Source organism: Phasianus colchicus, chromosome Z (genome assembly GCF_987193195.1).
Source record: "Phasianus colchicus chromosome Z, bPhaCol1.hap1.1, whole genome shotgun sequence".
In the NCBI taxonomy this organism is placed as follows: Eukaryota; Metazoa; Chordata; class Aves; order Galliformes; family Phasianidae; genus Phasianus; species Phasianus colchicus.
Genome location: NC_143476.1, coordinates 14,953,119 through 14,963,733, shown reverse-complemented (window position 1 = coordinate 14,963,733; position 10,615 = coordinate 14,953,119). Strand labels below are relative to the sequence as shown.

Below are 10,615 nucleotides of genomic sequence, written 5' to 3'. Positions count from 1 at the left end.
CATCTGAGCACTGCGTACAGGACTTGGGAATATAAGTATTACAGGATCATGGAATATCTTTATTTGGAAGGGACCTCGAGGATCATGTATTCCACCTCCTGGTTCCACACCGGACCTCCTATGGGTCAAGCCCTGTGTCTGAGAGCATTGTGCAAATGCTCTTTGGCCTTTGTCAGCTCAGTGCCAAACCACTGCCCTGGGGAGCCAGTGCCAAATTCCATGTATCTAGTTCATCCTACAGAATGATGCCAAGAACAGTTATAGAGATCGACTTACAAACAAAATTCTTGTCATGAATTAATGGTACACTCACCATTAAAAAAAAAAAAAAAAAAAAATCAAAGCCACATTCTTACGCTGGCATTTTACAGTATTGTCAGATTTTTGTAATTCTGTTTTGTCATATAAGATTCTCTCATCGTGAAATAATGACCAAGTTCTCTTTTCAGATCTAAACATACAAATGCTGAAGGCAGCAGTGCTGTTCAAGAGTACATTACCAGCTCAAACACTGCTTTGGCTATAAAACTGAAGGCAGTCAGGAATTTTATCAAGGAGTTAGCATGTAAGTGTAGATTTAAAAGCAACCTGTATTGTTACTTAGAGTTTGATATAGTGTAATCCAATGCACAGTACTTGTAACGTGTGTTTTACAAAATGCTTTGCAATGTAGGCATCTATTAAGATAAATGCTGCAAGTTCTAATATGTCCATGACCTTTTCAAACAGTTCCTTACTCCTACACATCACTATGAGTAGTTCTTCTGTCAGGAAGGATCACATGAGTAATTAACCTGTGACCGTAAGTTTGGAATTAACTGCATACAGTGGAAGTAAGAGCTGTGGGTTATTTTGCTCTTTCAGTGTTGAACAGCTGAGGTGTTTTGTTTTGGAGGGTGGACAGTGATGGGACAAGTGGGGAATGGCTTTAAACTGAGACGAGGGGTGTTGAGGTTTAGGTTGGATGTGAGGAGGAAGTTTTTCAGCCAGAGGGTGGTGAGGCACTGGAACAGGTTGCCCAGGGAGGCTGTGGATGCCCCATCCCTGCAGGCATCCAAGGCCAGGCTGGATGTGGCTCTGGGCAGCCTGGGCTGCTGGTGGGCAGGTTAGAAAGCCCACAGGACTTTATTGCAGCCCTGGGTGCAGGGGGATCACTGCTCCTAGCATGCACACAGAAGAGCTGGAGCACACAGGTGATGTCCATTCCACTTGTGAACATTCCTGCAATTGCAGAGAGCGTGCGCCTGTTCCAATCACTGCTGCACAGATTAAAAACTGATTGCAGATGAGCTGTTTTGGTATGGGGTTCTTGCCAACGGTCTGCAGTGGCTGTGTGATTCCTCGGGGAGTTGCTCTCCAGCCCAAAGGTCATGTCCTAAGTCGACCAGATCCCGTTTGTGTCCAGAAATGGCTGACAACAGATCAGCTGCTGGTCAAGTTTCTAACATCACACTGGCCTTGCTCCAGTGTCTGTGTCATCAGCCCCAGCACATACGGTGCACCTCTTCAAGGCTTTGCAACACTGAGACTCTGCACTTGGGCTCCAGACATCCTGCTGCACCAAGAGGTTATTCTAGCTTTGGTATCTTGCAACTTTGTATATAACTACATCACTGTAATCATAAATGTCTAGGAGAATGGAGATGGAGAAATTAATCTCCCTGTAATTCTCTGTACTGCAGCCCCGTGGTTGTCAACACCTAATGCAATATTGAAATTTCAGTTGAGAAATTGAAAGCTGCCCTTAACAAAAAAGCATCTGGATTTGTTACTGAAATCACACTGAGGATCAATAAATCCAAATGCTTCTAGCATAACCACGATTATAGGCAGTGTTTAGACAAGCTCTTACAGGAAAACCATGAACACAAGGCTAAAGAGAGACTAAGTGATGCACTCTGCAGGAATACTCATGGAAGTCTTCACAGTGCAGGAGTCTGATCTGATTACAGATGCTGTGCTTTAAGTACCCCTTATCATATCTTTTTTTTCACTGTTGTGCAGGGGTTGGACTCAGTGATCTCTGGAGGCTGGAGATGCTGTTTGCTAATGGCAGATGGAGAGAGGAAAAGCAAGTGAAAGGCATGCTGTGCATAGCCACCACATGGCATCTGCCCCATTTCCCCCTGCACAAAGGAGGAGCAGCTCACAAGCTTGGCCTGGGCCAGGGAAGGGAGCAGACAAACATCTGGACCGACCCCAAACGAGCTGGTTCTGCAGGTTGGGTGTCTTCTGCTGCTTGTCTCACATCCTGCTGCTCAGCGGTAGATTTGTTCCTGCTCAGTGCTAACAGGAAACTCACACAGCATTTCTGTTTCAGCTGTGCCAACGCTTTGATCCCTTGCTGCTTGGATGGGGCGTTTGAAGAAGGATGCCTGTGCTGATGTCCAGCCAGGCTTTGGGGATGAGTCTCCACACCAGGGTACGACTGACAGGACTGAGGGTTGGGGATCCAGCCAGGTCGAGTCCAGTGTGCTTTGCTCTTGTTCTTAGTGCTTGTTTTTGCTCAGGAGGGCAGGAGGTGAACCTCGTGAACCAATGCCTGCAGACGGGGTTTGCAGAGAAAGAGGTCCTGCAGGCCTTGTGTGACAGCCATGGAGCTGCAGCGAGGCTGCATCCGTGTAAAACACCAGAGATCCACGGAGGTGTGAAGGGGAGCTGTGGGCTGCAGTCACGCAGGAAGGGATGTGCATGCTCGGGGTTTGGTTGTTGTGTGTGTGTTAAGTGACTGTGATACCACTGCTGGGTCAGTGTGAGTGTACGGAACAAGTGTGACAGCCTTTTTGATGGAGCCCTGTGAAAGGAGTCCTATGGACTTGAGATCCAACTATCAGCCCGTGGGCATCATCCAGGAGTTGGGGTAGGGGATGAGGCAAGGGAAGTTGGGCTAAGAAAGGGATAAAGCAGTCTGGCAGTAGTTCTGTGTTTCTCCCATCTCCTGCTTTATTTCCTTCCAGGTGAAATTGATGGGTGCTGCAACATGCCCTTGAATGTAACAAAACCCACTCTAGTGTGGATTTGACATGGGCCCAGCACTGCAAGGTACGCTGCTGGGAGGAAGCGTCCATCTGCCTGAGGGCAGGAAGGCCCTCCAGAGGGATGCACTGAGGCCAGTTGTGCGAGGCTCAACAAGAGCAAGCGCCAGGTCCTGCGCTTTGGTCATGACGACCCCGTGCCAGCTTCTCCAGGATTTGGCTGGGGTAGAATTCCAAGCAGCCCCTGATTCCAGAACGTTGGGCTGGGCTGTTGGAATCTTCTGCCCTTGTGACTGGTCTTGCCTCCCCACCCTGTCCGTCGTGGTGGAGCAGCCTGGTGGCCCTCAGTGATGTCATAAGGGCTAGAATGAGGGGAGGAGCAGTGCGTGCTGCGTCCCTTCATTGGAGCGCTGGAGCTCTGACTGAGCAGCTCGCTTGTTGCACTTGTGCACCGACTGCGTCCCTTTGTCTTCACACCGTCCTGTGCAGCACCTTGTAGGTAAGCTGAGACAGTGTGGGAGAGACGGGGGGACAGTGAGTGCTGAGAACTGCTGGCTGGCGGAGCTCATAGGATCACATTATCTCCATCAGCAGAGGGGTGGCCATGAGGGACAGGGAGGTGATCGTCCCCCCCTGCTCTGCTCTTGTGAGGCCCCAGCTGCACTACAGTGTCCAGAAAGACAGGGAGCTGTTGGAGAGGGTCCAGAGGCGAGCCACAGAGATGATCAGGGGACAGGAGCACCTCCCCTGCCAAGACAGGCTGAGGGAGCTGGGCTTGTTCAGCCTGGAGAAAAGAAGGCAGTGGGGTGACCTCATGGCAGCCTTCAGTACCTAAAGGGAGCCTAAAAAGAGGAGGGGAATCAACTCTTTGAAAGGGTAGATATCAGCAGGACAAGGGGAAATGGTTTTAAGTTGAAAACTTAAGTTTTTAAGTTGAGGGAGGGCAGATTTTGGTTTTTCCCTTGTAGTCTTTGCTAAACCGTGGAAGCAAACTGACCTGCTCTTTCTCTCTCCTCTCTCCACCCTCTGCCTGCTTCCCTGCTGCAGCTTTTGCTCGTGGAAGATCAGAGCAAAGTGACAAGGAACGGCTGCGGATTCGTGAGATTTCTCTCCCTCGTTCTGATCTCTTGCCAGGTACCTGCCATGCTTTGTCCCCCCACATGCTTTAGCAGCCCGTGACGTCCCGTGTTTAGTAACACAGCCTCATCCAGCTTTGATGGGACGCTGGTCACGTGTGGGTTTTCTCCACATGCTCTGCAGCTCAGCCCTCAGAAGGATGCTGTCTGTGGTGCTGTGACCAGCTGGTTTTATGGAAAGCAATCCCTTAGGCAAAGAGTCCCAGCCCCAGCTTGTGCAGAGCTGCACAGCATCACCAGGGACACCAGCAGGCGTGCTTGGGCTGTGTGAGTGTGCCCGACAGCTGTAGGGAGCACAGCAGAGATGTGAACAGAGAAAATAAAAGTGTGTTTCTTTTCAGTTCCAGCTTGTCACACCTACGCTGATGGCTGTGGCGTGCAGCGAGATCAGCTGTGGGCCTGACCTGGCATGGACAGAGGTAGAGTATGAAGCTCTGATTGGTCTTTGTTCCCTGACTGCAGCCAGCAGAGTGAGCCGCAGATGTGCTCTCCTGCTTTCCAAGAGAGCTCCTCTGTGGCAAGACAGTAGTGCAAGAGTGGCAAGTTTATAAAAGTACCAGAGCCATCTCGGGTGTTGTGTTTGTCCTCTACTGACTTTTCCCTTGAAATGGCTGCAGAAACAACAATCATTCTCTGCTCTGTTTGGCCTCGCTGTTGGTTGGACTGCTCAAGAGAGCTGCTTGGTGCTTGCAATGGCACTGTTTGCACCTTGTAACTGCAGCCGTAGCTTTGGTTTCCCTCTTCACGGTCTCCTAGCATCTTAAACAGTCAGCCTTCCTGCACAAAGAGCGCAGGAAAGGATGTGGCAAAATACACAAGGCCACCTGTCTGCGTCAGTGCCATTGCTGATTAGTCTGGATGGGGAGAGATGCATCTTTGCTGGCGTGTGCCTGCTGCACACCAGGGAGAGAAACAGCCGTTATTAGACTTGCAGTTCCTTCTGAAGTGCCCATGATAAGGACCGAGTGCATTTCCTGCAGCTTTCTCTGCAGATGTGCTCCTCACCTTGAAATCCTCCTTGTTGGTTCCCAGCTCCTCACCGTGGCCTGTGCTCTCTGTTTCAGGCTGAGAACAAGGGGAAGCCCCTGCTAGACCATGAGGTGGCACCTGTGAATGTTCCAGCTATTGCTGCTGCCCATGCTATTAAGAGATACGTTGCCCAGGCAGCGGATGAACTCTCCATTGAGGTAAGCAGTTCAAGGCGTTCCTTGTTGCTCAATTTTACAATGGCAAATGTCTTCAGAGCTGCACTGGTGCAAGTGCTTTAATGCTCGGCGATGTTTGGCAGTGCAGAAGAATGCAGACATTTGAGCTGTGCTTTCCTCCCAGCCGTGCTGAAGCTGGGATTGACGTTGCAATCTCTTGCAGGTCGGAGACATCGTGTGTGTCATCGACATGCCACCAAAGGAGCTGACTCCCTGGTGGAGAGGCAAGCTCGGCTTCCAGGTAGGCACAAGCTTCAGACTGGAGAGTGCAACTGCAGTAAAGGCAGGAATCTTAGCTTAGAGCTGCTCTGCCTGCATAGGATGCCTAATGGACGTAAACAGTTTCCCTGTGTCGGTGTCAGGGGACCTTGCCGTTGGCTGCAAATGTTGAAAAATTATTACCTTTATGCTTTGAACTATGGCCATTTTCTGCTGGATAGTCTTATGGAACGTCAGGCAAGCACGTTCCGAGGGAAATGTTATGTGGCTTTTGGTTTAACAGTTCAGACCTGAGAAGTGCTGCATGCAATAGTTGGCTTCTCTTCTTGTTACAGGTTGGATTTTTCCCAGGGGAGTGTGTGGAACTCATTAATAAGAACATTCCTGAGGCACTCATCAACTCAGTGCCAAAGCCAGGTAGGGATGTTACATTTGATGGTGTGGGGAAGCAAAATGAAGTCTTTTTGGGGGTGCGTTCCATGTTTAGTACCTCCTTTATCCATCCCACATTGTCCTCTGGGTTGATGATTCTTCATGCACACCATGGGGCAGAGATTTGGCCCAATCCTCCTGTGTTTATGATTGGACTTGGGGAAACTATAGAATCTTCATAGAATGGCTTGGGATGGTAGGGTCCTTAAGGATCCTCAAGCTTCCACTTCCTTGCATCAGGCTGTGCTGCCAGCCCCCACATTTAATGTCAGATTAGACCAGGCTGCCCAGGGCCCCATCCAACCTGGCCTTGGGCTCCTCCAGAGATGGGGAAAATCCCTTTTTGTATGTACTGGTTGGTAATGTTCTTCCCGTTCTGACGTTCTCTGTAGAATGTGCTGTGCTCGGCCTCGTCCAACGGAGCCAGACCTGAAATGACCTGGTTTCTTCCTTTTGTTGTGCAGTGCCCAAGAAACGCAGCAAGATCCTCACCTTCCTTCGTTCCTTGGTGAAGGCCCGCCCAAAGAAACCGACCGAGCGGGAGGTGGAGAAGGAAAGGGTGTTTGGCGGTGACCTGGGAGAGCATCTTCTCCACTCCGGTCGTGATGGTAAGGAGCTGCCCATTCCTGAGATCTTCCTCTGCTGGGCATCTAAAGAAGATGAAAGGGAGCTCATATCTAGCAGGGGGCAGGCTGATAGCCGTGGAGACACGTGTAATGGGAGTTGATGGCTGAAGGATAAAGTGAGGCGGATGCTCCTAAGAGACAAGCACATCTGTATTTGCTTCAGCCAAGCCTGGCTGGGCTTAGTGGATGGGATGTGAAGCACAGCCTGCAGCAGGACTTGAATCAGGAGCTCCACTGACGGCTGGCACGTGTTCTTCAGTCCCCCAGGTCCTCCAGAGCTGCGCTGAGTTCATTGAGCAGCACGGCGTGGTGCAGGGGATATACCGCCTGTCCGGCGTCGCGTCCAACATCCAGAGACTGCGGTAAGAGTGCTGCGACTGACACAGCCTGAGTGCATCTGGTGTGGCTTTGGGCTTGCCTTCCTCTCGCTCAACCGGGTTTGCGTCCCTCTCTCCAGGCAGGAATTTGAGTCGGAGCAGATTCCAGAGCTCACCGTCCGCGACATTCACAGCGTGAGCTCCCTCTGCAAGATGTACTTCAGGGAGCTCCCGAACCCTCTGCTCACCCACCAGCTGTACGGCAAGTTCTCGGTAAGCACAAGGCCACGTCTTTCATTTCCCTCTTCCTGGGCCTCTTGGCAGATGGCTGCAGCAGTGCCCCAGCTCGGAGGCCCTTTTGCTGTCAGCCCGAGGTTTACTCGCAGTGGTGTACTAGCCTGATTGGTGTCTCGCTCCCTTTCTGCACTACTCCAGGATGCTGTTGGTGCCGCTACAGAGGAGGAGCGGCTGCTCAGAATGCAGGACGTCATCCAGCAGCTGCCCGCTCCTCACTACAGGTCAGTGCTGCCCTCAGCCTGCTGAGCTCAGCCCTACTGCATTGCAGAGGGCAACGATGCGGTTCCAGGCTCTGTCTCACGCCGGCAACACGATGCCTGTGTATGCTGAAGGGTTGAAGGCTCCATGGGCTTACTTTATGGGGTCAGTTCCTGGGCACGGGGGCACGCTTGGTGCAGCTGATGGCTGCGGCTGTGCTGTGCTGGGGCTTGGTGCTGCAGCGTGGCACTCAGTCAGGTTGGATCTACTTCATCTTCGGTGACAGTAGCAATCACAAGAAGTAGCATGAATGGAGGTTTGCTTTCTGAATTGCAGCACGGCATGCTCGTTGGTGCTGAACGTTTGCCTCTCTTGTTTTCCAGGACACTGGAGTTCCTGATGAGACACTTGGCGTGTCTGGCTGGGAGCTCCACCATCACAAACATGCATGCCAAGAACCTAGCCATTGTGTGGGCTCCAAACCTCTTAAGGTAAACTGCTGGTTCTGTTTCAACACAACGCTTACATCTGTTCTCCATTAAAAAAAAAAACAGTGCTCCCTTTTTCTCCATCAAATGTGCTCTTCTCCTGTAAAATCTGTGGCTGACAGAAGAGCAGGAGCCTGAGCTGTTCTCCATCCCCACGGGCACAATGTCTAGGTGACAATTTCTGCAGTCTTGTTGAGATGGGACTGACGTGTCCTTGATCATCCAGGGGAATTTCTGCAGTGGCATCACTGATTGCCCACTGCGGAAGTCTCCAGAGCCTCAGCTGACAGCTTTTGGCTGCAACAATTCAGACTCGGGGAAACGGTCTTGGAGAAATGACTTCTAAAATCTGCCTTTTCTACAGATCACAGCAGAACGAGTCTGCCTGCGCCAGCGGAAGAGCTGCCTGCATGGAGCTGCAGACGCAGTCGGATGTGGTGGAATTCATCATCAACCACACCGACGTCCTCTTCGGCTCCAAATCCGGAGCAGACATTGCAGATGCAGCAGGTGAGTGTCTTCCTCCATTAGCTTGATCTTGACCTGACACCTTGACCAAATGCAGGCCTTCTCCAGGATGTTTGAGATACTCTTTTACCATCAAGGGGACAGCAGACTTCTGGACTTCCATTAGGGTATGGCATCCTGTTGCTGGATGCTGAGAATGTCCAAGCCCAAACTTCACAAGGAGGAAACCGTCATTATTATGGTTTGCACGCAGGAAAAGCTTGATGCAAGTGTGGCAGCGAAGCTTTCTCAGTTCCCTGCCCCCATTTCCTTGGGTTTTTCCTTGCCTATTTTGATACAGTAAGCTGCTCTTAATGATGACCGTGTCCTTTGCCATAAACACACCTCTTCCCACATGGTTATTTTGAGCTCCTCTTCTTCCAGTGGCTCGGATAAGCAAGCCTGAGAAAAATACAGCACCTCCCCCAGAACTGTGGTGGCTGTGCTGCTGCTTTCTGATCCTCGCTCTTACCTGTGGTTTTCCCTGACAGGGCACAATTCTCTCCCAGGGCCCAAGTCTGTGGGGGTCTCTTCTGCTGCCACAAAGCTGCTCAGCCTGGAGGAGGCACAGGCACAGAGGCGAGGCCACAGCACCTCTTCTGTGGTAACAGAGAGCAGCAGGGACATTGAAGTGGAAGAAAGCCCTGCAGCTGGGCAGGGCAAATTCCACACCGTCGTTGACTTTCCATCTGACAGGTAAAGAGGACTTTCTTTTCCAGCACCTAGCATCATTGTTTGGGTGGGTTTTTGTGTTTTCCTGCAGAAACCAGGCAGTGCTAGGAACAAGCAACTGCTGCCAAGAGCTCAGTGCTGCTCTTCCCTCACCCTGCACCACGCACGACTCACAGCATTGGCTGTTCTCTCTCTCCAGACAAAATCCACCCAGCAAGACTGAGGAATCACCAGCTAGCAGTTGGTGTTGCTGCTTCAGCCTCAGGAAGCCATCCTCTGGCAGCAAACGCCAACTGCAGCGCAATGCCAGGCAGCCCTCTGAAACAGCAGTGGTAGTCCTGGCAGGTAAGGGTGCAAATGCAGCTTCCAAATCCCTGCTTTTCAGGAACATAGAATTCAAGCTTGCTCTGCACATGTATCTCTTTCTAGCGTTCAATCCCGTGCCTAAATCTTCACCCCTGATCAAGTACCACTGTCGTAATTCAGCTTGTGAAAGTTTGACACTAACCCCTGTGTATCCTTTCTAGGTGAATCGAGCCCTTGCCAAGCCATAAGATCCAGGGCAAGTAGCGAGGATGCTCTGTGTGCTTCCATCAGTGGAGAGCTCATAGGAAGCACAAGTTGCTGCAGTTCTAATAGCAGCCTTCCATCTGACATCAGTAATGGAGAGAAGGAGCTCATCGAAGTCCATGCTCTCATTACACCTGGCTCTGCTGAAGTTGCTGACCTGAGCCTCCCAGACACCACAGTCACAAGTGTGGATTTTAACCCAGAGTCTCTGCAGTGCAGCCCATCTGAAGCACAGTGTGAGTGCCCCGACAGCAGCACCTCCATGCAGGAGCAGGTCAGCATCAGTGAAGAGGAGCAGAGCCTCTTGCAGGGGGACTTTCAATCAGGCCTCCAGTCCCAGGCACCGGACAGCAGCACTGAGAGCTCTGAGCCACTCTCTCCATGACAAGACAGGATGAGTCCCATCTTCACCGTGGACCTCTCACACCCTCCTGTCCTTTATATAATAATAAAAGCACACTCGTGCTCAATCAACGCCTTGACTGCCTCCAGAGTCTTCATTCACACGGACTGGGATGAATGCAGCACACAGCAAGGCACCCCAGCTTGCAATGCTGTGGCTGTGGGGTGCATGCAGCTCAGCTCCGGGTTTGTTCCTGTTTTGTCTGGCTTTGGGATGTCTGCAGGGGGAGCTCTGCTACCATTTGGCATGGTAGCAAATAATCTCTCGCATCCTGGATGCTGCTCATGATACTCCCAAGCTTCCTGGCTGTGGCTTTGTGATGCTTTTCAGGGCCTTCTGATGCATTTTCATGCCTTGGATGTTGCTTAACACCTCCCTCCTCCCATCATGTCCTTTCCTGGCTCCCATCTACGAACTGGCCCTGCAGATCATCTCCAGACCTGTCATCAGCACACTGCGGCAGGAGAAGCTCCCCTGGCCAACGTCAGGCAGTACTGCTTGGTCTGCAGCTCAGTGGCCATTTCCCTTTTAGGCGGCTCCTGCAGAAGAATCAAGCAGCAGAACCTTTTG

At 51.4% G+C, this 10,615-nt stretch overlaps 1 protein-coding gene across 3 annotated transcripts; it reads left to right on the top strand.

Moving 5' to 3' along the window:
• Positions 1-2,909: 2,909 nt before the first annotated feature.
• On the top strand, positions 2,910-7,037 carry LOC149912659 (rho GTPase-activating protein 32-like). Of its 3 annotated transcripts, XM_090131800.1 has the most exons (8): positions 2,910-3,474; positions 4,023-4,109; positions 4,453-4,530; positions 5,176-5,298; positions 5,480-5,557; positions 5,871-5,952; positions 6,432-6,575; positions 6,853-7,037. In XM_090131800.1, exons 3-8 carry the CDS (start codon positions 4,477-4,479, stop codon positions 6,957-6,959), a joined length of 588 nt encoding a protein of 195 aa, XP_089987926.1. In that variant the 5' UTR covers positions 2,910-3,474; positions 4,023-4,109; positions 4,453-4,476; the 3' UTR covers positions 6,960-7,037. The 3 variants fall into 3 exon arrangements, with proteins under 3 accessions (XP_089987926.1, XP_089987925.1, XP_089987924.1); XM_090131799.1 differs by lacking the exon at positions 6,853-7,037 and having other exon boundaries at positions 2,910-3,042; positions 6,432-6,747; XM_090131798.1 differs by lacking the exon at positions 6,853-7,037 and having other exon boundaries at positions 6,432-6,747.
• Positions 7,038-10,615: the final 3,578 nt, after the last annotated feature.

What these genes read in the sequence shown, in the direction of transcription:
- LOC149912659 (XM_090131799.1), top strand. Translation starts at nt 4,477, where the DNA reads ATGGCTGTGGCGTGCAGCGAGATCAGCTGTGGGCCTGACCTGGCATGG. An exon ending in CTGACCTGGCATGGACAGAG is followed by an intron (nt 4,531 to 5,175) that starts GTAGAGTATGAA and finishes TCTCTGTTTCAG; the next exon opens with GCTGAGAACAAGGGGAAGCC. An exon ending in CAACTCAGTGCCAAAGCCAG is followed by an intron (nt 5,953 to 6,431) that starts GTAGGGATGTTA and finishes TTTGTTGTGCAG; the next exon opens with TGCCCAAGAAACGCAGCAAG.